This window comes from Drosophila rhopaloa, unplaced genomic scaffold (genome assembly GCF_018152115.1).
Source record: "Drosophila rhopaloa isolate 14029-0021.01 unplaced genomic scaffold, ASM1815211v1 contig_2, whole genome shotgun sequence".
Lineage (NCBI taxonomy): Eukaryota > Metazoa > Arthropoda > Insecta > Diptera > Drosophilidae > Drosophila > Drosophila rhopaloa.
This window is the reverse complement of record NW_025335083.1, coordinates 13635709-13661904: the sequence shown is the minus strand read 5'-3', so window position 1 is coordinate 13661904 and position 26196 is coordinate 13635709. Positions and strand designations below refer to the sequence as shown.

At 39.7% G+C, this 26196-nt stretch overlaps 1 protein-coding gene across 5 annotated transcripts in view; it reads left to right on the top strand.

The window, feature by feature from the left end:
* Positions 1–24271, top strand: part of LOC108044465 (fibronectin type-III domain-containing protein 3A) — a 131646-nt gene extending 107375 nt beyond the window's left edge. For 4 of the 5 annotated variants that reach the window (XM_044459442.1, XM_044459444.1, XM_044459445.1 and 1 more), the window contains 3 exons: positions 13643–13812; positions 19058–19496; positions 20091–24271. In XM_044459442.1, coding sequence (XP_044315377.1) covers positions 13643–13812; positions 19058–19496; positions 20091–23845 — 4364 coding nt within the window. In that variant the 3' untranslated portion in view covers positions 23846–24271. Of the gene's footprint in view, positions 1–13642; positions 13813–18628; positions 18993–19057; positions 19497–20090 lie in introns of those variants that run through there. The other variant, XM_017119165.2, reaches the window with a different exon arrangement.
* The last annotated feature ends 1925 nt before the right edge of the window (positions 24272–26196 follow it).

Sequence of the window (26196 nt, the reverse complement as noted above, 5' to 3'; positions counted from 1 at the left end):
TTTGTAACACAGTGTTAATAGTATTTAAGTGGTCAAGAACTTATTTCAAAACAATTGCTGTACTAAAATTAATGAATATAAATAAAAGATTCTATAAATAAAAGGTAAAATAAGCCAGGGTTCAGTTTAAATTAAAATATTTTCTTAAAGGGTATCTACAACGTCCATACTTCTCCTACATAAAACATATTTTGGCTGAGGCAATTTTTTTTGGTGAATGCTTATGTATTTTTTACATGCTGCTGGCTGTGCGATAAGCAAATTCGCGAAATCGTCGTGTGTGTGGGTTAATTTGAAAGTTTCAACTGTCACAAATGTTATAATTGACGGCAGCCACTTGCGAGCAGTGCATCTGCGCCTGTATCTGTGCCCGCGTATCTATGTGCCTTTGTCGAGCGCGTATCTCACGGATGCAGTTCAAATTTCGTTATGCTCGTGTTTTGTGAGCATTTGGCCGTTAAGTGCCGTTAAGTGAGGCATTGAGTGACAATGCCTCGAGATTACGCCCACACATCGCACATCGCCACTCGACTAAATGCAAAACAAAAGAACGGCTGAGTAATGTACTCCGCTCTACATTTCGCCCAGGAAAATAGAAAAAAAAGAATCATGGAATAGTTGCGGAAAACTGTAACTGCGTACTGCGATAGTTGGATAGTTAGTTTTGGGGGCAGGGGAAATCGCTGAATGAGATCAGCAGTGAGCTTTATAGGAAAAGTTGCGCAGATAAAAGGAATTCCTTTGTTGAAAGTGCTGGTAGAATTTGAAAGCTTAACTTGTTATTGCGTTGAATATTTTAAAGGACTTACAGTTTTTCTTGCACTCAAATTACGCTAAAATATCAAGGATAATGGAAAACTTATGAAGTTGAAATGAAGAGAAACGCCAGTTTTATTTATATATATTTCTATTGTCAAGGCTCAACTTTTAATTTAGCTTGAAAAGCTTTGTTAACGATGTATATTTATTGATTAATTTAAATTTAAAACCCAGGATATTAAAATACGCTTTCAATATGTAGTTATAAACATATATATACATACATATATATATATATATTATTATAATGTTTCTAATGATTTAATTTTCTAGAAGAAATAAAACGAAAAATACTTCTTAAGAATTGAGTGCCTAAATTTAAATAATCTAATTTCGCACGAAATTTGCCAAGAAATAAACGCAACCAAACGAAACCATTAAAAGAATGCTTACTGAGACAAATTTATAGTATCTTTGTATCCGTAGTTTGCAAGTCCCCCAAAAAAAAAGCAACTTAAACCAAGCCCAAGGTCAATTGCGAAAAAATCCATCAACAAGAGTTGAATATGGCCAAATCTTCAACGCTTTTTATGGCTCCCCAAAAACATCGTGTGTGGGATTTGCCGGACTTGGAATCAGATGGTAATTTGTTCGTGGGAAAACTCCAGAGTAGATCGTTTGTCGAAGACAACGTGACTTTGAATATTTTAGAAACACAATTGGAGGAAAGATAACTATAAACAAGACGAGTGCAATTTATAAAAATGTATCTGTGTGACCCGCTAAGCGTCTAATTATGCGCGGATACATTGTGTGCGTGTGTATCTGGTGGATACATTCTTCTTGGATTTTATTAAAATCTTTCCGTTGCTGGAAAATCTCTTTCACTCTATGAAAATCTCTACAGTTGCCGTTGGAATTTTCTCGTTTTCCGTTTTGCTAATTTCTGCCCGTTTGGCTTCGGCTTTGGCACTGCCATTTTCACTTTGCCATTCATGACTTGGCTCGGGCTTTTGGGCTGCGTGTTTATTGCATCCGTTTTGTGGCATACTTTTCGTGCCGCTTTTGTTGCTATTTTTTCAATTTTTTCTTTTTTATTTTTTGAGCTTTGCAGCTAAGCACGAAGCGGATATTGTCACTTTTGCAATTACAACGCGCATAACTTTGCACAAAAAATAAAAGTGCACGCTATAGAAAATTGCCTTGGCAAAGGCAAACAGTGAATGAAATCGAAGAGAGAACTAATAAAAAGAGTAGCTGGAGAAAGAAACGATGTACAGATAAGGAGAAACAATTTCATAAATAAAATAAAGCTTAATATACAATTGAATTGAAAATAATTCAGCAACGCAGAGAAGAACAAACAAATGGCAAGAATTTCCAGCAAAATAAATGAGATCAAGGCAAGGCAAACAAAATTAAATCAAAACAAGAAGTCAAGTGTGCCAAGTTTCAGATTAAAATTGCGAGCAGGAAGAATATTTTCAATCCAAATGGAAATACATTTTGTAGCCATAACTATTTTAAGGCTGCTTAAATCGTTTTAATTTATCTAATTTGTGTGGGCGATAAGGCACGTGTTAAATTTGACAAATAAAACCGGATTTACTTGAACACCAAATTAAAGCAAATTTAAAAGGAAATAAGCCCAATTAGGCAAAGATCGAGCAACTAGTTTTTTAAATTTGAAATAAAATTATATCAAATATTCGTGAAGCCCAGATCAAAAAGCGAAATAATTTTTCCCACCTAATTAACAACTGGCGTAATTGTATGTCAAGAGTTCACCAGCCTCATTCGTTCCAGTCTCAATAACCATTTTCCAGCCAATTCCTACACCGATCTTCACAAGAAAGCAAAGCGAATAAAAAGCCGAATTTGTCGAAAACTTTCACATTTTCGGCCACAATGAAAATACAAATATTTCTTCGGAGCGCTCAACTTTGGCATTTTTTTCAGTTCGGGCCCTCGAAAAAATCAAAGGCAAACGAGGCGCGTGCAAAAGACAAAACACACAGAAAATAAAAAAAATAATAAGACAACATCTCCGAAAAAATCCAGCGAGTTCAACGAACGCAAATGAAGAAAGGAAACAAACTAAACAAAACCAAACAAAAATTCACGCAAAGAGATGAAGAAAAAAATTGTTATAAGCAGCCAGCATATAATTAACACAATGAAGTGCAGAAGTAAGCAAAGAAATCGAAGTAAAAAAAATTGTTAAACAATTTTTGCTTGGCAGCCAAAAGTGCCGAAATGTTTGCCAAAGGCTTGCCAACCGAACGAAATTCTGTATATAATTCCAGTGAAATATAAATCATTTTTATTATTTTATCCTAATAAAACGTAAAAAACAATTTCAATAAAAATGCGGATTGCAAAAACAAAGCGCCAGAAACGCATTCAATCAAAGGCCATGTTGAAAAACAAACAAAGTAATTACTAAATAAATTTGCTGGAAATTTCTGACGAATGTCGCCCTCCACAAACACAAAGACGGCAAAGCAGCAAATAATTAACAAACAAATTTCTGCCATAAATTGTTGGCACAATAATGATTTTTAATTTGCTGGTCAAGAAAAAATTTAATTAATTCTTGTTTATAAAGTGGAAACTAATGGCTGTATACTCGAAGGCATTATGACTTTTTTAAGATTGTTCTGGTCTTTCTGAGTTTGTGTAAAACTGTAAAGTGAGTTTAGTTTATAAGCTGATTGCGACTCTCAACAACGTAATTATAAACTACATATATTAATTTGAATGCCATGTTAATTGTTAGACAATACAATGTGATTAAGAAATTGACTTCATTTTGAATCTTAATATACTCTAATTAAATCAGTGTGTCGGCATCTGTCAAATTTATTAAACTCTACCGAATTTGCTCTGTCAACTGTGATTTATTTTTTATTAATATTCGTTTGCGATCTTTTCTGTATATAACCCACACTAATCAATGTTCATTTAAGGGGCGTGAAGACAATAACAGCAGGGATGGAATGAAAACAAAAATTAATATTGCCATAAAACGCTTATAAAATATGTTAAATAAAAGAAATTGAAATCCATAAACATATAGATGAGGACGACATCGGTGATGGACAGTGGGTGAAAGGGCGTTGTATATCCATATATATTTAGGTGGCTGTCAAAGTGACGCCATTTACGGTTTGACAGGCACAACAACTCCAAAAACAACACATAACAACAGGCGTCGTTAGTCTGTCTGAATCTCGATGATAGGAAAAGGGGGTGGGACTGAAGTGACATATGTGGATGGCAGTTAATATTACTCGCAAGCTGTCAATAAATTGAGCTTAAATCACGTAAAAGTTGCCAAACAATTTTGTTTCAGCTAGAATATTAATTCACAAAAGTTTTGGTAAACAAACACAATTCATTGCATACATACATATTGATAGGAAAAAAATGTAAAAAATTTATTTATAAGAATAAATTAAATATTGGCAAAAGTAAATATACATAAAATGCTGGAAGAGGAATCTGAAAAAAAGGTTTCATTTAAATTGATTTTCCTATTTCTGCCTTTAAAGTTTACTAAAAAACTGCAAAGACCATTTAACGTTACTGAATTTTCAATTACCGAAAACAATTAAAGCAAAGCTTACGGAAAATTGAAACAATTTCCCTGAAATAATCAACCTTTTCCTGCCGTATAAAAAACTTCAATTAGATGTGTTTAATTTGTATTTTACGCTTGAATTTTCTTGGTCCTAAAAGGGTTTTCTTCAAGAAAAAAAAACGGATGATTAATTAAGGTTATTGTGATTAATGTTCTTGTCCGAACCCAAAGGCCTTAGCATACAAATCAGCGAAGCGAGCGACTGACGGACGAGAACCATTTCGAGAGGCAAGAAAACAATGACCGCAAGACGGTAGTCTATATACCCCGGGCATATATATCCCACTGACCCAAATCCGGGGCGACACCTTGGATGGTGGCAGGTGGAGCACCGGAACTCAACAGCTGAGCAAACATTTGATCTGGCTGCGGTTCAGTGGCGCTCAAACTGTGACAGGTGCAAATTGTTGAATTTCTGTCTGCCTGCGTGTCCTTTATCACCTGTACTGGGTCACACACTCGACCACCCGCCGGCCCTTTTCCCCGGATTTTCCGGTTGCCATTTGTTTTCCTGTTGTTGGCTTTTTTTCCTGTCCAAGTTTTATTGGTCTGCGTCTGAGTTAAGTCTGTTTGAATTTTCTTGTTGTTCTGGGGAGTTTTTCCATGTTTTGTCCTTGAAGTATCCTCAGTGGCTGCGGCCTTATAAATCTTCTTTTGGACAAAATGGCGCAGCACGTAAATTGCCATTAGTATTGGTATGCGTGTGGCTAGACAGTTGTGGCCGAAATAATAGCATTGGAAAGGTCATTTATTTTGGAAAATATTATTTAAAATTTTTAAAGTATCAACCCACATTAAATATGAATGTAATATATATTAAGATATATTTCCTTTTTATGGGTTTCGCTTTTTAACATTAATAATAACGTTATATTCAGTTCTATTATTTTAACCACATTTGTGAATTTGATTTTTTTGCTCTGCAAAGGGAAATAAATTATTTTCTGCTTCGGCTATCAGCGAACATAGCCTTATTTTGTCTTTTCACTTTTGTTTTGGCTGAATCTTGTTGCCAACTAATTGTACCGCCCTTTCTCGCTTACCTCACTGCCCCTCCCATTTTTGCTTTTGCATGCGCTCAACAATTTATGAGCACTGCGGCTTAGAATCAAGAAAAAAGCGCAGCAACATCTTTTGTCGCGGCATAAATAAAATTAATTATTCAGTCGAAAAGGCAACGGCAACGGCTTCGGCTTTGGCTACAGCAATGTCTAAATGGCCAGCTGGCAAAGTCCACAAAATCCAACGCTACAAACCAAAGCCGTAAAAGTCAAGAACAACAGCGAATTGAAATTTAAGTGCCGCCAAAAGGCAAAAGTCGTGGTCTTAAATACGCTCGAATGGGATGGGGAACGAAAAGGTATTATTGTCTGGTAGAAGCAACAATTATTTATCCGCTGGCCAACAAATATTTATCATCTGAAGGGGGGTTTATTTACACGATAAACAATGGTTTTTTGTGGGTTACAGATGCTGGTTTTTGAAGATGTTTTGTACTGAATACGAAATGACAGCCTGGTGTCATTTCTTTTCTTTATTTAAAAAATGTTTTTTCGGATAAGTTTAAATGAAGTACAAGAAGTATACTAATTAATAAAAAGGTCTTACAATTGTTTAACTAAACTTTTTAATGCTACACATTTTTTTAATAGCTATCCTCTTTTAATAATCCCCGAACAGAGTTGAATGACTTTTCATAAAGAATCGATTCCAAAAATTAATTTATAACCATTAGGTTGAGATCTAGCTGAACCATACTTGTCCTTCACTTTCGCTCGAAATATCGCCCTTCGCTAATGAATACAACTATTACTCCTCTTGAAATCCTGTTACACCCTTTCTCCGCAAAAATAAGTTAACAAAACATCGGGTTAAAACAAAGCAAACAAAAGCCAAAGAGAAAGGAAACAAACAAACAACGGTTAACCTATAGCCCGAATGAAGACCACGCCCTGTCTTAGTTACCGCCCCCATTCTGTGCAGTCAAGTCTGCGGAAAATTAATTACGCACGCTTTAAATTTGATTTTATTCGTTTGCGTTCCTTTAGGTTCGCTTCACTATACTCAAAAAAAAGTTTATAAGTACTAGAATATTATTTAGGAGTGCCTTATAAATATTACTTGTGATTTCAAATCACTTAATCACTTTTAGTATTTTTGAAAATAATTGAATATTTCTGAAATTCAGATAATTTTTGTCGTTTTGTATTTTGGGTGTAAAACTTATTGATTGAAAAAATTGGAGCTGAAGGATTACAAATTATTATTATAAAATGTTTACAAGTGAATTAATATTACACAATATATCATGTTTCAGATTTTAGAGTACAAGCCCGCAAAACAAGTATTGTAAAACGTGCTTTTAAATGTTTTTCTTCGGCTGAGTGTACTACTTTTCGAAATAATTTCTTGGCCACCCACTCTACCCTCTTTTTGCTTCTTTACTGGCCTTTCCCCTTCCTTTGGTGTTGGTCATTCGTCTTCCATTTCGTGTTTTAATGAGCTTCATGCGCCACACGCTGATTTCGCTTTCTTCGCTTTTTTTTCTTTTTTGTTTCGCTTTGGCTTGTTATTATTATTGTTTCTTCCTTTCCACTTCGGGTTCTCGCCTCTGTTTCCCACTCAGTAATATTTAATTTTTGTTTTTTTTCCTATCCGCTCACTGGCAAATTGCAAATTGCGGGTTAGCATTTCTTAATGTCAATGCCATTGTAGCGGGCAGAAGAGGAATTACTCAAATGGGTGAGGGGGTGGCTCAAGGGAAACGGAAGAGGGGTGCCGAATTAAAAGAGCAGAATGAAATTGGCGAACTCTCGACAGTAACGGCATCTCACACTGAAAAAATTATATTTCATTTTTAAAGTTAAAGTACTTTCAGTAAAGTTTCAACTAAAAAATCCTTTACTAATGAAACACTGGGATATCAATAAACATCTAAACCAAAAACCCTTATGTCAAGTTTATATTTTTTTTTTTTAAGGTAACAGTCAAAACACTGGATTATCAATAAATAGTTTAAACTTAATAGCCTTTTTAATCTTTTAGCAAGCTGTTTATGAATGAGTTTAGATTTCATAACCTAACATTTCATGTTCGAAAACTATTTTAATTTGAAAAAGATTTTTCCCGATGTAGATACTCTGGACAGAACAACGAAAATTCTGCTTTTGCCCTTCCCATTCTTTTTTTGGCTTAAGTGGGCAAGTTAATTGAATTGGAGCTTATGCGAGGAGGAGGCGGTGGGTGGAATACAGTCCCTACTAATTGTTAATTGCTCGGAGGGTTGGCCAAGAAGAAGAAGAAGCACTGCATGCATTTATGGTAATGCGAAAACCCAATGGCGAACATCGAAACAAACCAAAAACCCAGCGGGTGAAGAAGTTGAAGTGCGGATCAGGAATGAAAGTGCAACAAATTGAAAGTGTAAACGATTGTGGCTAGAATCGCCAGGATGGGGCATTTTCCAGGAATAATTAAACATGCTGATTAAATGAAGCCATAATTGATTTCGAGCAGGGGGCCAAAATTATAGCTTGAGGTTGGGAAACCAATATTTGCGAAACTTTGCAATTCGTTAAAGTGATTGCGGTATATTTGCAATACTTTGAAGATTTATATGTTTAACCAGTTGATTTATAGGAGATAATTGAGCAACATTTATTAAATTTAACTTTGTGCTAAATCTTTAAAGGTAAATTAACTTAAAATTATAGCCGAAGATTTAATTTAAGTCCACAAAAGTGATTTTAACTTAAAATTATCGTATTCTAGTGACGTTAGGGTGGGCGTACTTTAAAACCCATTAATTATAGTTTTTAATTAAACGACTTTAAAACAATTAATTTTCAACACATTTCAGAAGCAAGTAAATCCCTTAAACGGTCTTAAATTACTCCTAAATTCCCCTTCTTAACATCGCTAACCTTATTGCTTGCTCCACCTCCTGAAAATCCCACTAATCGGTATAAATCTCGTAACTAAACCGAAAATACGCGCCATTAGCCCTGCCATCCACCTGATACATTATGCACCTGATACGGCCAACACATTAATTTAAAGCCAGCAAGAAAACCCTCTTTCATCCTAACTCAACTTGGCTGGAAGAGACCAAACCAATAAACCAAATGCTGACTAACAGCCTTGTTCATGTCACAGACGAAGGTCAGAGGGCGGGCTATGATGGCGAGGCCTTGGTTTATCGCTCAGACAAAGCGCAATTTTTCGTTTTAATAACAATATTTACTCATCATAAAGTATAAATGAAGGCATAATGTGTTGACGGGCTCTGTATATATGTATATGTGTATGTGTATGGCAAATGGGTGTAGATGCGTGGGTGTTACTGCGGCGGTCACAGCTGGCGCCCACTTTTCCCCTGGCTGCTGACACCAAATTTCACGGCTGTTTCAACGCTTTTCCTGTTTCCTTTTTTTTGCTGAGCCATTTTGTCGTTGTCTATGAGGACTTCACCTAGGTGACATACAAAAAGCCAATATTTGCATGACAGGAGGGAAAAGTGGACAGAGGCTGTGTGTTTGCCTCGTCAAGATATTGGAAATTCAAATAAACAAACAGTGTCCTGGCTGCACTGAAAAAATGCTGTCTTAATACAAACGCGTTTCTAAAGTCGTTATAAAAAGTATTACTGTATTACTAAAGATCTGCCTTAAAAAAAAATACAATTCGTTCAGACAGACATTTTCAATAGAGTTACTATTCCAACTTCCTTAAATATGAAAATATTATATTAAAAGAAACTTTTTTTGAATTTATTTGCAACCAAAAATAGTATACCATTTAAATTATATAGATTAGTTTTAACGATTTCTTTGAGTACAAAAACAGATTTTTTCGCTCAGTGAAACGCCCAAATAAAAACGTGCGGCACGTGCAGACTGGCAAATGGCGCTAGGTGGCGCCACCCAAACTCCCGCTCCACGCCCCTATTCCTTTTCCATTTTCCTCCCCCCAGGCTTTTCCGCCCCCTTAACAAACCATCAATCAATGAGTCTTAGAGCATTTTGTTGCCGTCAATTTGTGGGCAAGCGTTTAACGTGGCGTATGCGCAATTAATGCAATGTCGTTGGCAAAATAAAGAGGACTCTTTAAGAAATTTTCTGCCAGAGCTTTCCATATTGGAATTCGTGAACGTTCTGCACTAATTGCATTTTGGGAAAGCTATTTAGTTTCTTGTTTTTTGCCGTGTTTTGTTTCATCATAATTATCGAGATAATTGCGCACGCATCGTTAATTGGAGATGAAACGGGGGGAAATGGGGAATTTGAAGGGAAACTGAGAATTGGAGAAAGAGAGAGACACGCAATTACCCTCAGATGGAAGTGTGAGATAAGTGAGGAAAAGTGTTGATTATAATGAGCCAACTAACCGCAAATTGGTCCAGATTTGGTGGGTAATTATGGACAACATCAAAGTGAGTGAAGAAAAGCCCCTGGGAATCGAGTTTTCCGATCAATAATATAATATGAAATTGACACCCCCACAGAAATCATTTGCATATCCTCCAATCGAAAAGAATCATAAATCAAGCTTTAGACAATCGAAAGTTTATTCAACTCCCTGGGCATTCATCAAAGGCAAACGTGGATGGGAATAATTTATAAAATATTTGTATAATAAGATAAATTCCCTGACAATAACTCACTTGAACACATCAAGCAACATACTCGATCCGAGGCAATGTCTACTTGAATATCCTCAATCAAAGTTTTGCTTTTGGCTAACCGAATTGTTATTAATTTTATAGACATTTTGTGCGTGTTTTGCGTGTGCGTGCTGCCGACAATCGGAGCCGCCAGACAAAAGACCTGACCTCTGACCCCGACCCCGAACCCTCGACACCGACTAACTGAACAAATGACAGACTGAGGGCAGGAGAATAGGAAGCCAAGTGGTTCAACAATGCGTAACAACAGGAAAGCAATAACAATTTGCAATTAGCTCAAACGCGTTTGAGCCGCAACTTTATTTTGACACTATGTGGCAAAGGAATGGGTGGTGCCAAAGGGGGAAAAGGGGGGCAAAGAGGGTTAAGGGGGAGCAGTCACAAGGTCAACGCAGCAGGGCAGAAAATTAAAGTATAAGATGATCTGACGAAGGCAGATACCTGAGTTTTTAGGTAATACAATACAATTAAAATTATATAAAAATATATAAGACATTATTGCTTAAATAAACCAAAAATTAAAAGTATTTTACAAACATTATTATGTTTTATAGCAGTCAGATTTAAGTATAAGAGCCAATAAATTATTATTGGGCCCTTAAGATAAAAGAGCTTTCCAGCTGAAAAGTCTAGTAAAATATATGTAAGCTTTAACAACAATTTTTTCTTAAGTCTATTTAGCTGAGAATATTTAAATTCCCTAAATAGTTTATACACACCTTCTGGAAATTCTGAATAACTTACACTTTCCTTGGCGAAGGCTCCTCTGCCAGAACCCGAACCCCAAATCTCTTCTTAAGCAGTTTAGCATTAATTAAGTTTGAGTAGAAGTTGCAGACATTCGCGGGGAAACACCGGGGCGGTCTAGTCGCTGAAGTATAGTACTTAATTTAACTGTCTGTCTGCTGGCCAAGTGATAAGCTATCCCCCGGCGGTAACCAACCCTCTTTCGCCTAACTAATTGCTGCCTTTTAACACTTGAGGGGAAATTCACTTGCCAACTATCTCGCTCTCTGAACGGTGTGCATTTCCTGGCCAGACAATCTTCTCCGGCCCCTAAAAACCGGTGAAAAACCCTCCTCGCTCCTCCCCCTTACAGAATGATTAACTGCATTGGGTATTGTGTGAGAAGGGAGAAAACTCTTGGTTTCAGTTTATCAGCCATCATCGGTTTTCCGCTTTTTCTGTCGCATTATGCGTCAGCGCACTAAACCAACATTTTTACACCTAAGAGCAGATCAAGAGACTCCGGACAAATGGACGATGCGGACTGGTCTAGTAAATTCTGCCGGCGGATGGCATTTAACGCTTGATTGAACGGCGGGGCCCAGCATTTTCGGCCTCAATGAGTGCGAGACATGGCTAAGCGTATTAGCAGCCGCATTACCGTTAAGTTTACAGTTTAACTATTAAAGCGAAAGCGGGGGGAATACCCACCCATCCACCTCCCACAACCACACGATAACCTCCCCGCAATCCATTAGCCGACATTACGCATACGCCGCGTGGTGTCCATAAAAAATGCAACTCTGCATTGTTTAGCCAGCAAAACAGAAGAGAAGGCGCAACAAAAAAGAAAAAAAAACTAAAAGGCAGGGAAAATGCTGCGAAAAAAAAAGAATAGAAGTGGGGAAATGTGAAAAGGGGCCACAAGTGGGCGTGGCCACGTTCTTTCTACGTGCCTGGGCATGCAAAGTGCAATGCTGCAGCTGGGGATTGCATTTTAACCCATCCATATTGATGTGCAAACATAGAATGCATTTTATGATGAACATGGATTTCTGAATCCTTTTTTTCAGCTCGTTTTTAAATATTTATGGGTATGGAGAAGCGTGGGAATTTAAGAAAGCGGCATTAAAAGAGGGCAAATATTTAATATTTAATGCTTCAATATGATAAATAGTTAAAACGAAAACGTATATGTTTGAGAAATAAACTATTCATGTATTCATCATGGTATTTAACAATATATTACAATAATAATTCAATTATTCCGCTTCAAATACATTTTTATCAAACAAGACCTGCTGGACATTGAGTGCCTTATCATTTATCAAACCGAATTATGCGCTAATCTCAACCAGACATCGTCTGTTAACAAATGTTTGCTCATTCCCAATCTTTAGCTTTTTCCATTATTTTCTTCGTCGCATTGCAGCCAAAAAAATTTGGAGGCAAGCTGAAAAGGAATAGAATTGAAAAGCAATACAAATCCACAAATCAAAATATATCTGAAATGTTTGAGGGGGCAACTTTCGGGGCGGTCTGCTGTCGTTTATTCTGTGGCAATGACATGCGACAACGTTGCAGTTGAAATGGATCCCCAGATGGAATGGAAATGGCAATGGAAATGGAAATGGTAGTTCTAGTATTAGTATTATCCCCCGCCCAATCCCTCGTCCTAATGACAGTGGCGAAACCAGAGCCCGAAACAGATCCAGACAATGCTGAGGCTATGATTCTGATTCCGAACCCGATGGCCCTGCCAAGAATCCCGAAAACTTCGTTTGTTCACCCCTCGCTCGCTCTTCATATCTCAATTTTTCTCTACACGAAATGAGGCTGCCAAGAAATGTTTGCTCTAGAGATTTCTATGTTTCCAACACATTTATTAAAGCCAACTATCGAGAGGACGGGGGCAGTGCAGTGCCTATGACAGGAGCGGAACGGGGAGGGCCGGTTGGATATTAATCATCGGGCAGACTTAAATTGCAAATGAAATCGGAATTGGGCAACGGTGCGTATGCGTATCGTAGTTGAGTAGTTCGAGGCGACAAGGGAGCCAGAAATTGGCAGACTCTGTCAAGCATTTTGTTGGCTGCAGCAAACACAAACATACATATTCAAATGTATGCACTGTGCAAATAAAGTTTAAGTGTAAGAAAATACAATATTTCATTCCTGAATTGCAGAGTACAGGTCAAAGTAATTATATATTGATATCATTTCAATATAAAATCTTATTTGTAAATATAAATAAAACGTTTCCCAACAGGTTACATTTTTAGTTGGTCTACCAAAATTCAACTCGATAACTATAGAAACCTATATGTGTATTTTTCTTTGAAGCGTATAAAAGTTAAGCCTGATAAAAATATTTACATTTGTGGAGCAATATTTATTAACATCTATGATAAAACCTAGAAGATTTTTTATCAGAGATAGCAACTGAATTTCTTGCTGTGTATATATATTTGCACACATCCACAAAAAGACCGAGAGAATGCTACAGAGATATCCATTAAACAAACACAGAGAAATCGCCGCTGACATAAAGCAGCAATGGCTGTCCTGGCAATGTCCTGGCGCTCCCCCCTCCTCCCCTCCCCCTCGTCCCTGCTCCCGCGTGTCTCGCTGTCGCCTCGCTGGCGCCAGCTGTCGCCTGCTTTAACTTGTGCCCTCATACATGACTATACATATATATATATATATATTTACATGTGTATGCGTACTATATTGTATCTGCGAAATGGTCGCACTAGCACACATAATCAGCATATTGCCGGTTGTTATAGAATCTTAAGTAATTTGTCCCCCTTTTCGCTCGTTACTTACAGGTCCCGCGGTTCAGATGGTATCCCAGAACCGACCACCGCCCCCGATGCCGGTGCCCGTCCAGGTGCCGCAGTACGTCAACGAGAACGGAACGCTGACCCACGTGATGCTCTCGCCGCAGCAGTACCAGCAACTGCATCCCGGCCAGGGACACCTCCATCCAGCGCCCTTCGTAAGTGCCCTTTTTAGTATTTTAAGAAAATTGTCATTTTAATCTGGGTATTTTTAAGATTTAAACTAAATTAAATAAAACATCGTTTTCAAAGGCGAAATTAGAAAATCGCAAGCAAAACCTAAGGAAACATTGATGAATAAATAGTTCTGATTTTTTTGGACTTACTTTGGCGATTGATCTGAGGAATTTTAAATTTAAAATATTTATAAAAAGTCCGAGAGAGACTATGCTTTAAAAGTTATTTAGCAATATTTCTAGCAATTAATTTTACCGAACATTTGTAAGAAAGTCTATAAGTGGTTTCTTTTACAAAGGTATTTCAATTCTTAAATTCTTTTAATAAATATCCATATGAAAAATATATTATTTAATGGATTTTTGGAAACATTTTTTTGAGCTTGAGTTGTGTATTTTTTTTTTTAGCTATATTGGTAAAATTTGTACAAGCCCCAAAAAACCCCAAACCATAATAAAGATTTTTTTAATAAATTCAAAATTCATAAAACATCCAACCATTAAACAAAACTTTAATAAAATGTTCCTTACCAAAAAGCTGAAAACAAGCTGAAAAAATTATCAAACTCAATTTGCTTGTTAATGGATTTATAATCATTAAATTAAGCACTTGAGCAATTGTTTTTCTTAGTTCTCAGCATTATTGAGCAGGTTCTCAAAACCGTGAAGTACTTTCGGTTGCACAGAACAAAAAATCAGATTAAAAATCTCCAACAGAACTTCCTGTAAATTAATTGAATGATACCGATGCACACTTCAAACTGAATCGGAAAACAGCAAACCAACGGCAATCGAATTGATAAAGCCGTAGTATACTCCTATCGGAAAGGGAAGACAGTATCTCATTTCCATACGATTGGCGGGACTTCCTCCGCTTATCAATTAATTGACAGCTAATTGAGCGAACAACCAGCAATCAGCAGCAATAATACCCCGATGCTCATTCGATTTTCGAGCGAAACTTCCATTGGGGGCGTCTGTAAAAATAATTTATTGACCAAATGTCGCCATACGCGGCAAACAAACCGGATTGGATCCGGGTGAAGCGGTTCCTGGAAAACTGAAAACTATTCAATTGCAACCAGACTCGTGCTAATGTATTATGAAACTGAACCGGACCGAAACAATGGCTGAAATGGGTAAACTTTTACCTAAACAATAACAACAATTAAAGTAAAGTTTAAACAAAAACAGAAGCAGAAAAACAGTTGGCCAGCTGTCGGCGCTTTTGCATTTATAATTTATTTAGATATCGGTTCACTTAAGTTTAGTTTATAAACTGCAATATCGTTTTGTTTGCTTGCCTTTCTCCTAAAACCAGGAAATTCACGAGGGGCTGCAAAGTGTGGAAATTACCTAACTAATTAGTCCATTTCGCACAATTCCAAAGTCCCCTTTGCTTTGCTAAGTTTCTGACTCACTGTTCGCAAATATTTGAATGGCAAATGCATTCTGAGGCAATTTATTTGCTGTCCGAATTTGTTTCATTGCAGTTCGCGAGCTGTCATTTAGGTGTGAGCTTTGACAATTGTTCTCCGAAGAAATTTGCACAGAATGCTAATTAACCAGTTAGAAAGGTGTTTGCCAACGTAGAGTAGGAAAATGCGGTTTATTTTTAAGTAGGTTTCGATTTTCAATGGTTGTTTTTTCTTTGTGTTTAATTTTAATAGTTGCCTTTATAGAGTTTAACTTTTCATTTTATTGTTATAGTAGTTACGGGGCTGAAATATTTAATTTTCAAATTGATTCATTTATTTTTAAAATATTTTCTCATCAAAAATTATTTAATTAATTCAAATTTTTGATAACAGAATTTTATTTATTCAAGTCATAGCTTTAAAAGTTATGGTAAACTGACTTGTGGGAAATTCCCAACTGAAAAAAACAAACATTTTTATAGAGTGATAAAACGTTTGCACGTACATACAATTACAATTTTTAGTAATATTTCAAAGTAGGGACTTTTTCTTATAGACATAGAAAATATGAAAATATTTGCTTAGCCTTTTCTAAAATTCTTCATTTACCAAATAATTTTTTTTTATATGTGAATTAGCTATTAATTTAGAGAAATTTAATTTAATTTGACTGCTACAAATTACTGTCAATTGCATTCATTATTTTTTCATTAGGCCCATTAACATGCGGAACTAGTTCGCTCCCATGGTGATGCCAAGTTTAGAGTTGGGGCAACATTCCATTTAAATTGCCTCGCTAATTTGCAAAATGGCAACGAACAAAAAAAATATATATCTTGTTAACCAAAGCAGATGAGCGTTACCCATTCACATCACGTTTCAAGCCCCCATCTGTTGCTCCCGTCGCCACTTATGTCTAATAATTTAATAATAACAATTTCATTGTACAGCATAAACATTCCCATCATCTCTTTTATGTGCAGACATTGTTAACAAAATTCGAGGCGAAATTGAAATATTTTCATTTCCATAGCGGGAAAATCGTTGACCAAAGAGTGGGAGATGGCTTGAAGTTCGTGACTTGGCCTGGCCCAAACTATCAATCCGGTTCTGGACTAGCGCCTAACGCGATTTAAATTCTATTGCCCAACGGCCCCCCAGTTTGCTGTTAGTTATTGTTTTATTATCAATCTCTCAATTAAATCCAAATTAATTGTATTGTGATTTGTATAATTCCAATGACTACGCGGTTTCCTAGAGCTTTTAATTTACTGACACTTTGGAGCTGATTTATTTGTATATTGTAATAATAGGAATAGAAATAAAAATGAAATATAACCGCATATATGCATATATTCACAATTATGCAACATAACACAATCAGCTCAATAAAGTTTCAATATATACACACTACTCAAATCAGAGTTAAAAACATGTTTAAGTATTTAAACAAAGTGAAAGATTTAAAAATATTTTCCCAGTTGCAAAACTCTCAGTCTAGAAGTACAGCCGTTTAGGCTGACTAAACTCCCTATTTGCATAACAATTTGTAGAGACTAGCTGTTGATTTACCTAAAGTTTGTTAGTGCAAGCCATTAAATGTTGTTGGTTGGTCGTGCCCGCTGCTGGCTACATTATTGCTCATGACTTTTAATTGAACTCCACTTGAGCTGAACTTTGCTGTCACATTTTTACATAACCCGCCATTCCTAATGCCGTTTTCGCAGTGGAAAACTTGATTTAATGCAGCGCCAACAACTTCATCCGCCTCGGATTCCAGCTTGGACACATGTGGCTTCGTCACGCTTTGTTGCTGAAATGAAAGTGCCTGCGGTGGCTGCTCGACTGACTCCGCCATTCCGACTTGACTGACTGAGGCTGAATTTTCCTTGACTTAATTAACAATTTGCTGCCACCACACACTCGAGCCGACAAGGCAAGAGTTGGAAAATTGGCGAGTGGTTTTCGGGCATTGCTTTACCAAGAAACAGTTTAATCCTTCGAAATTCGCTGTAAAAAATCCATTGAAATATGTACTAACAATATTTAAGATTTCAAAACTTAAATGGTCCCTAATAAAAAACTCAGGAAACTCTATGCCAAATTTAACAACATTGATAAATTACATAGATTAAAAAAGCGTGTTCAATATTAAATGTTTGCCCAATTTTTGGTTTGAAAATTCAAATTAATATAAAAAGAAATATTATTTAAAAATTCTTCCTTTTAAAACATAAGCCCCACAAGATATCTTAGCCACAAAAAACCCTCTTAGTGTAAGCCCCTGGTTGAAACACACAGAAATTCGCACACATCACCTTACAAATGGCAGTTTCCGCTTGTGTGTTTATGTTGAAATGTTTATAATTTGATTGTATGCTAATTTGCATAGTTATGCAACTTGAGTCAAGCACTCGAAATAACGGTATCTGTCGCACCATTAAAACCGAAAGCGAAACCGAAACTCCCTCGCAGAACAAGTTATAATCTTCTTTGTGTTTTTTTTTCCATGTGTTAATCCGTCTTCTTTTGTTCTCCTTTATTATTTCTGTTGTTTCGAGCATAAACCGCCAAAAACTCATTAACTTTGACCCATATTTTTGGCTTTTCATAGTTTATGACCATCCCAAAAGAACCGTGGAGAGAAACGCTTTAAAGTCTACAAATTGCACAACCAAAAAGCCAACTTTGAGCATGTAAAAACGTGAAATTAGTGTAATTTAGCAAAAAACATTTGCCACAGTTTTGCAGCAATTGGTGGGCCAAATTATCAATCATCAGTTAGGCCACTTTGGTAATTTTTAGTTAATATATGTAGCATGCGGGCGTGGCTAATTGTCCGCTGCCCATATACCGCAAAACCAATTTATTTAATGACTTGCTGGCGAAATCGTTTCAGTCGAGAATTCGGTTCAAACATGTTTGGCGCTAATAAATATGTTTGAGATTCGCACAAGGCGCCCATTTTGACACTAATTTTGTACTAATTGACTGTTGTTATTCTTTTAGTTTTAAGTTTTTTTAAGGGTAAATATTTGTTAATAATATTTATAGATTCGTTTTTTTGTTTATATTTCAAATTATTTAATGTATATTAAAATATTAAAAGCGTTATAAGAAATATATTGTACATAATATATATATTTAAAGATTAAGCCATATAAAAAATAAAAAGCTAATTTTAAATTTCCCGCGGAACACATTCATAATAAAAAGCTGTTTGCTGCGAAACTTGAGTGTTTTGGTAGTCACTCAAAAAATACTGTTACTCACCATAATGGTTCAAGTCAAAGCTAAATCTTAACCGAAATCCATAATAGTGGCTTGCGTCTGGGATTCTGCTCGTTTTGCAGCACTAAAAGTATTTTTTAGTCTTTTCTTATGGCCAACAACAAAACTATTTAGTAATATTTTTTCTTAAAGAAACATTGCATTCGTTTCAGTTCTTATTTAAAGTTACTCGGGTTAAAAAGTTCCTAAAAAAAAAATCAATGCACCTTAGGAAAAAGTCAAAGGAATTTATATCGCATAAGAAACGTGTCAATTTACCTCTGCAATTCTGTGAAAGATAAGAATGCGAAAATCAATTAGTTGTTATCAGTTAGTTTTTTGGTCGGCGTGTTTCGGTGGCAAGATATTTTTAGCCAGCGTGTTAAATGTTGACGTGGTGTTTTAAAAATATAGTCTCTCAATGAAACGAAAATGGAGGAGTCAAGGAAAACGTCGAATACGCTGCTTATTAAAGTACTTGCTTAAGATAAATTTAAATGTTTTACAGAATTACTAAATGTATTGTTAATATTTTACAGATAAGCGCAAACGGCGCTTCGCATTTCTACACCCAAGTGGCGGGTTATCCTGGCCCAGGCCCTGCTGGCAATGGGCCACCACACTATCACTTGCCGGCACCACCGCCGCCCCAACAACAACCACAGCAGCAGGCGCCCCAAGGAGCACCACCCCCACAACAACAACAACAGCAACCGCAGCAGCAGCAGGTGGCACCTACTTTGATGGTCCAAGGAGCACCACCTACCACTGGAGGAGCAACAGGCCAACAACCGCAAGGAGCACCACCCACTGGGTCAGCCACCCATCCGCACGCCCACTCGTACACCCACTCACACGCCCACTCGCACACACACCCCCATTCCCCGCACTCACCATCGCCGCCCAACTACCGGGATGAGCGCAGCCAGCGGCAGCACAACAAGCTGCTCAGGAAGCTGGAGAAGCAGCGGGAGTCCAGTGAGTATCCCGTTTCCAAAGGACCCTACATACATAGTTCGCTTAGCTTAGGTGTAAATTTAATGCGTCAAATAGTAATATTACCCTTTGGGTGGAATCTGAATATAAACTAGACTATCATAAATCTCCCAAGAGCCCATCTGTTTTAAAATTCCGAGTAGCCTTGGGAACATTGACTATCATTCTCAAGTTCTAAAAATAAAAAACTAAATACGCAAAGTAAATTTTAACAGCTACAGTATATAGTCCATCGATTTCTACAAAAATCTCTATAGTTCTTCAGGAATAACGCTTGATCGAAAAGTATTTAATTCTCTTTCACTTAAACTGATATAAATAATGGTTTTGGAATGTATAACAATTTTAATTATATCATTTATTTACATTTTAAAATTTAGTTTGTCGTATAACTTACCTAAGAAAGCACAATGATTTTTTACTAGAAACTGATGTGAGCATTTAGAGTATTATCTAAAGATTATATCTCAAAAGCAGATCCTAATGTGCAGAAAATAAAACAAACTTAGCTAAGCGAACTACAAAATCTGTTTTACCCTACCAAGATGTATACTAATATATCCCATTCTCGTGCAGATCCTCCGCATTCGCCATCTCCGCGCCGTGCCAACGAACTGAACGGTCACAACAATAACAACATTCCTCTGGGCGTGACCCTGCCCGCCCACCACACCAGCCACCTGCACATGGCCAACCATCAGGGACGTCGCCTGCCGCAGCAACAGCAGCACCAGGTGCAGGCCCACCAGGTGCCGCAGCAGCAGCTCCAGCCAAGAAACGGGAACCCTCAGCATCCTCAGCGGACTGGCAGCAGTGTGGGCGGGGCCAGTTCTGTGGGAACCTCCGAGGATGGCGAGGATAACTCCAGTCTGGCCGGCGACGAAGAGGAGGACTACCAGGCCTCCATTGTGGAGCAAATCTCAGCCATTGAGAAGCCCGAGGTGATAGATGTGACTTCGCGGGCGGCAAAGATCATCTGGGAGAGCCCGGCCATAGCGGATGCCTTAACGGTGGACATGCGTCAGCTGCGGTACCAAGTGCTCCTCTGTGATTCCGGGAAGCAGTGCAAGTACAAGAGTCTGTACCGCGGGGAAGCCTACGAGTGCATTGTGCAGGATCTGCAGCCAGGCCAGGATTACTTGGTTCGCTTGCAGGTGCACTACCAGAAACTCGAGGGAACGGTCAGCGATCCCACGGAATTCCGCACCCCAGCCTGTGAGCCCGATCAACCGCCGCCTCCGAAATTGGTTTCCCGCACCAAGAGTTCCATAAATCTTCGATGGGCTGCACCGGCAGCGAACGGGGCCAGCATACAGCACTATCTGCTGGAGTACGATGAGGGCAGGCTGTCGGGACAGCCGCAGAAGTTCGTAGAGCTGGCCAAGATCAAGGCCAAGCACTATGTTATTGGGAAACTGCAACCGACCACAGTGTATAGTTTCCGCTTGGCGGCGGTCAACGAAGCGGGTCAGAGTCCCTATTCCCCAGTGGCCAGCTATAGCACTTCCGGGAATCCGCCGCCAGTGCCCAGACCTCCTCAACTGCTGGGCAGCAGTGCCAACTCCCTGAAACTCGGCTGGGAGCGCCGGGCACAAGATGGAGACTTCCTACTCCAACTGCAGGATGCGGAATCGGGCCATGGCTACCTGAATACCTACAAGGGTACGGAGCTGCAAACGGAGTGCCTGCAGTTGAGGCGGGCCAGCAGCTATCAATTCCGTCTGAGATCCGAGAACGAAGCGGGCTTTTCGCCCTGGTCGCCGGAGGTTAGCTACCGCACTTTAGCGGAACGTCCTGGGAGACCTGGCAAGCCGCATGCTAAGGGCAAGATTCATGGCACCCACTTCAAGGCCCGCTGGGATGCACCAGGCGATGCCGGCGGGGCCGAGATCCTTCGCTACCACTTGGAGCTAAGTGCCGCGGGTCCGGCTTTCGAGAGGATCTACAGTGGCGGCGAGACAGAGGCCATGTGTGAGAGACTCCAGCCGGGCACCACCTACGCCCTGCGAGCCTTTTGCGAAGGTCCCGCGGGCCAGAGTCCCTACTCCGATATTGGACACGTTACCACGGAGGCGGTGGCTCCGTCTGCCCCGCCCCCACCGCACTGCAGTGATCCCCCCTCGCCCTATGCCGCCCTCCTGAAGCTCCAGCATCCGGAATACAATGGCGGTGCTCCCATCCTGGAGTTCGAAGCCCAGATGCGACGCCTGGAGCAGGTGCAGCCACCTCAGTTGGTGTACCGCGGCAAACAGGCCTACTTTGTGGCGCAGGATCTGACACCGGGTGGCATGTACGAGGCCCAGGTGAGGGCTATCAACCGAATCGGTGCCGGCAACTGGTCCCAGTGGATGAGATTCACGGCAGCAGCCGCTGCGCCCGGCGTTCCCGAAGAGCTGCGGGTGCTGGTGAAGTCGGCCACCCATCTGGGAGTCAGTTGGCAGCCGCCGCTGCAGGAGAACGGAGCGCCCGTGACCAGTTACACGCTGAAGAGCGCCAGCCAGGAGAGGAGGGAGGAGGACTCCGAGCAGGAGGCCAAGGAACCAAACAGCTCCGAGTTCCACAACTGCTATCAGGGACCGCAAACCTGCGCCGAGCTGAGAAACCTATCGCCCTACACACGCTACCATTTCCGGATCCAGGCGAGCAACTCCGCCGGCACGGGAACCTCCTCCGACGTGATATGTGTCTGCACACCGGCTGCAGTACCCGGAGCTCCGCAAATGCAGGGCTACGAGTTCACCGCCCAGGAGGTGACCCTCAACTGGACGCAGCCGGCGGCCCATGGCTCGCCCATCTGCTCCTACAACATTGAGTACGGGGAGCGGACCATCGCCACTCCGGATGCCTGTACACGCTACACGGTCAGTGGGCTGCTGCCCGAAACCGGCTACAAGTTCCGTGTGCAGGCGGTGAACGCCATTGGAGCGGGAGCCTTTAGTGCCTATGCCAAGCTGACCACCCAGCCGGCACCTCCGGCACCACCACGCCTGGAGTGTAGCGGTGCCGGACACAACTACATCAAGCTGAAGTGGGGCGAGAACGGAACCGGCAAGCAGCCCAGCTCCAATCCGACTGGAAATGGCGGCGACTTCACCAAGTACTTTGTGGAGATGTATGTGGCCAGGGCGAAGCAGTTTCAGGCCGTCTACTCCGGCACCAATTGCATGTGCAAGGTGCACAAGTTGCAGGAGCGCAGCAGCTACACCTTCCGCATCTATGCCCACACGGATAGGGCCGGCGATGGGGATTACTCGGAGGACTTTGTGTTCGAGACTTCGGCCACGCTGCCGGCGAACATAAAGCCACCTCGGGTGGTCCAAGAGGGCAGCGTTTGCCTCATGGAGATGCCCGGCCAACTGGGCATGCAGCTCACCCTGGAGTGGCAGCACTCGAAGAACTCCTTCAGCGATCGCGTGGAGTACGAGTTGCAGTACGCTGTCTTGGGCGCTGCCGAACTGGAGGGTGAATCCCTGTCGCCCAAGGGTCGCAGCAGCAGTTCCAGTGGCAGTTCCAGCGGGGCTCCGGTTAATTTGGCCAACCAGGATTACAGGCAGTTGTATCGCGGCCCGGAGACCAAGTTTACCATTGACAATCTGGCCGCCGGCACTTGTTACCAGTTCCGAGTGTGTCCTGTGCGAGTGGCGGCGGGCGCAGAACTCCTATACGGTCAGCCATCGAGTCCGTTGCGCTACCAGGTGCCCAGTGAGCTGGATCCCAGCTCGGCGACCTGCCACCACCACCTGCACGGCTCGACAGCAGCACCGCCCGCTGCGCTGGCCACCAGCCAGAGGAGCAGCCGGAAACTGTCCTCGGGCAATGGTTCGACCAATGGTCTGCACATGCGATCGGTGAGTGCGTCGGCAATCAGCGGAGCGAGCGGCGTGGGAGCGGATCCTGTGGCGATTGGACGACTGCAGCAGGAGCTGTCCGGTTTCAATGCGTGCGCAGATCCCCTGCATCACCACCATCATCATCACCACCACCACCATCAGCCGTGCGGCGGCGGAGCAGGAGCAGGTGGAATGGCCGGAGCCACGGAGCCGCACCACCAGCATCAGCACCACATGCACCATTCGCATCACATGCACCATGCCCACCATCCGCACACCGGAATGGGCATCAGCTCCTCGAGTTCCAGCTCCTCAACGGCGGCGGCCATCTCCTCCAGCTTGGCCCAGGCGGGCGGATTAAGGCGGATCGTCGGTAAGCTAACTTCACTGTACTCCAACCGGCGGCGTCTGAGTGACCAGCAAAAGGCCGTCTGCATTGTGGTCTCCTTCCTCGTGGGCACCTTCCTGGTCGCTATGCTCGTCAATATGTTGAGGGGCTAAGGACACCAAGGTCCTCGAAAAGTGGCGTGCAACGTGACACCATAGGAATTTGTAGGCAAACGACAGGCGAAAATGAAAAAAAATAAAAATCAAAACAAAAATGAAACACTTTATGTCTCAAAGAAGTGATTTAAACCATTAGTTGTAATTATGTATTTTTTATATATATACCGTAACAGAATCAAACAAAATCAAACTGTATATTGTCTAATTTTAAACAAAAGAAAAAATACAAAAACAGCAGAACAGGAAATCAAAAATAGCAAAAAGAAATAGATGTGAGGTGAAGAGGAGAGGAGAGATGAGATGAGAAGGCAAGCCCCCATAATTGTATTAAATGTACACAAAAAGAAAACCACAACGTCAAACATTCACACAGCTAAATGTTAATAATGGTATTTACTAATAATATATGTTGTCACAAAACGAAAGTCTAATCTCCATATGTGCTATAAACAAATGAGCAGCCAGCAAACAAATTGTAAGCCGTCGGCAGAACCTAAAGGCTCACCAGTACTTGTCAGACCTGTTCCAAAATGCTTCTCAAACTGTTACTTTGTGTGTGGCTCCTCCATGCATTTGCCCTCCACGGCGGGTTTGTAAAATTCGTGTATAATACGTGTAGAACTAGCTTGTGGGGGCGTGGCCCCGCCCGCGGCCCAAGATTTTTTACAAGACCTTTTTTGTAAAGTGTATTCGAACCAACCAACAAACGATTGTAGATAGCTGGTCAACAAATTGCACCAACTAAAGACACTCCTAAGTAGCTAAAAAGTAACCGAATTGTGAATGGCCAGGGCGGCAAAGGGGGCAGAGGAGGGCAAATGCAGAACGAATAATTAAACGAAAAGTATGAATTTATTAGACTACTAGCTACAAGTATTCAGTGCTGTATAATTGTTTTCCTGATCGCTCCAATCTACGCAGATATATATATATATATATATAAATATATATATATACAAAACACATAGATATATGTAAAACAGCAGACGCTTCTTTCATTCTCACAACCTTTTTATACGAATTATTACACAATTTATTATAAACATATTATACGACAAGCAGAAATCGAGAAAACCAAGGCAACCCCAGTTGGGGCTGCTATATCCGCTGGCAATCCAATTGTTGCATTTCACAACCAACTAAACAAATTCAACCCGACACTTTTTCGTAGGCTGTCCCATGTGGCTATAGCAGCCCCAACTAGGCAAAGTGATTTATATTCCAATTATTATTATTTTTCTAATTAAATAAATTAAACTAAATGTAATTGTTTCTTTCCATAGCATTTAATGTGAATTATACAAAACGGAATCTTATCTAAAAAATCACAAAAAATCAAAAAAAAAAATACACAAAACAAAACAAATGTTTGTTCATGTAAAGCATAAACATTTGCTTGATGCAAATTAAAAAAATTATATATATATATAAATAAATAAATAAACTTAAATCAGAATCAAATGATAAATAAATGGAAATTATGTATGTTTCTATGTTTACAACTTATAAAATTTATTTGCAAAATATATATATATATGAAACATTTAAAATAAATGCGATATACAAATAATAAAAATACATTTTTTGTTTGTAGTTGTGGATTTTTGGTTGAGCTGGTAGGAACTTTACGATTTAAAACAAAAACAATTAATTTCCTTAATAGAGAACTAAATATGTATGGTATATTATAAACATTAGAAAGAAGTCTTCAGAAATAGTAGAATTTTAATCCTTTAATTGATTTTATCCAAAACGATCTGAATATTTTAGGGTGTTTATGTTGACATACTCATTATATTATTATTTTTTTATCTGCTGTGTTTATAATTTAGAGATATCCTTTTCTTACTTATTTGTGTGTGTTCTTCCAGTTAATTCTTTCTTATCAGCAATAATGATCTCTACATAGAAAACCCTCACTTTTAGTGATTATATACTCTTCGTATAATTAAATCTTCAACTTATTTTCCTAAGCATTTATTGCATGTATTCTTTATGGCTTCCAGGTGTATTCGCAGGATAGAGCACGCTTCGTTTGTCTACTAAAGGACCACCAAATCAATGTTGGAAATTCTTCTTAACTGCCCTTAGGTATCAGTTTTTCACATTTTAAAGAATTTATTGTTAGGCTTGATAAAACTCAGGCAAAGCTGACCAGGATAAAAGGCCAATGAATAGTCTTTTAAGAAACTTGAAAGAAGAAGTTGGAACCATAGATCTCCGAGAAGACCTTGGATAGAATGAAAGGTTTTTAAAATAAAGTGCAGGTTTTACAGACCAAAACATAGAGCTACGTAGCAGACCTGCGAAGAAGTCTATCCGAAATTGATAGTAAAATAATATGG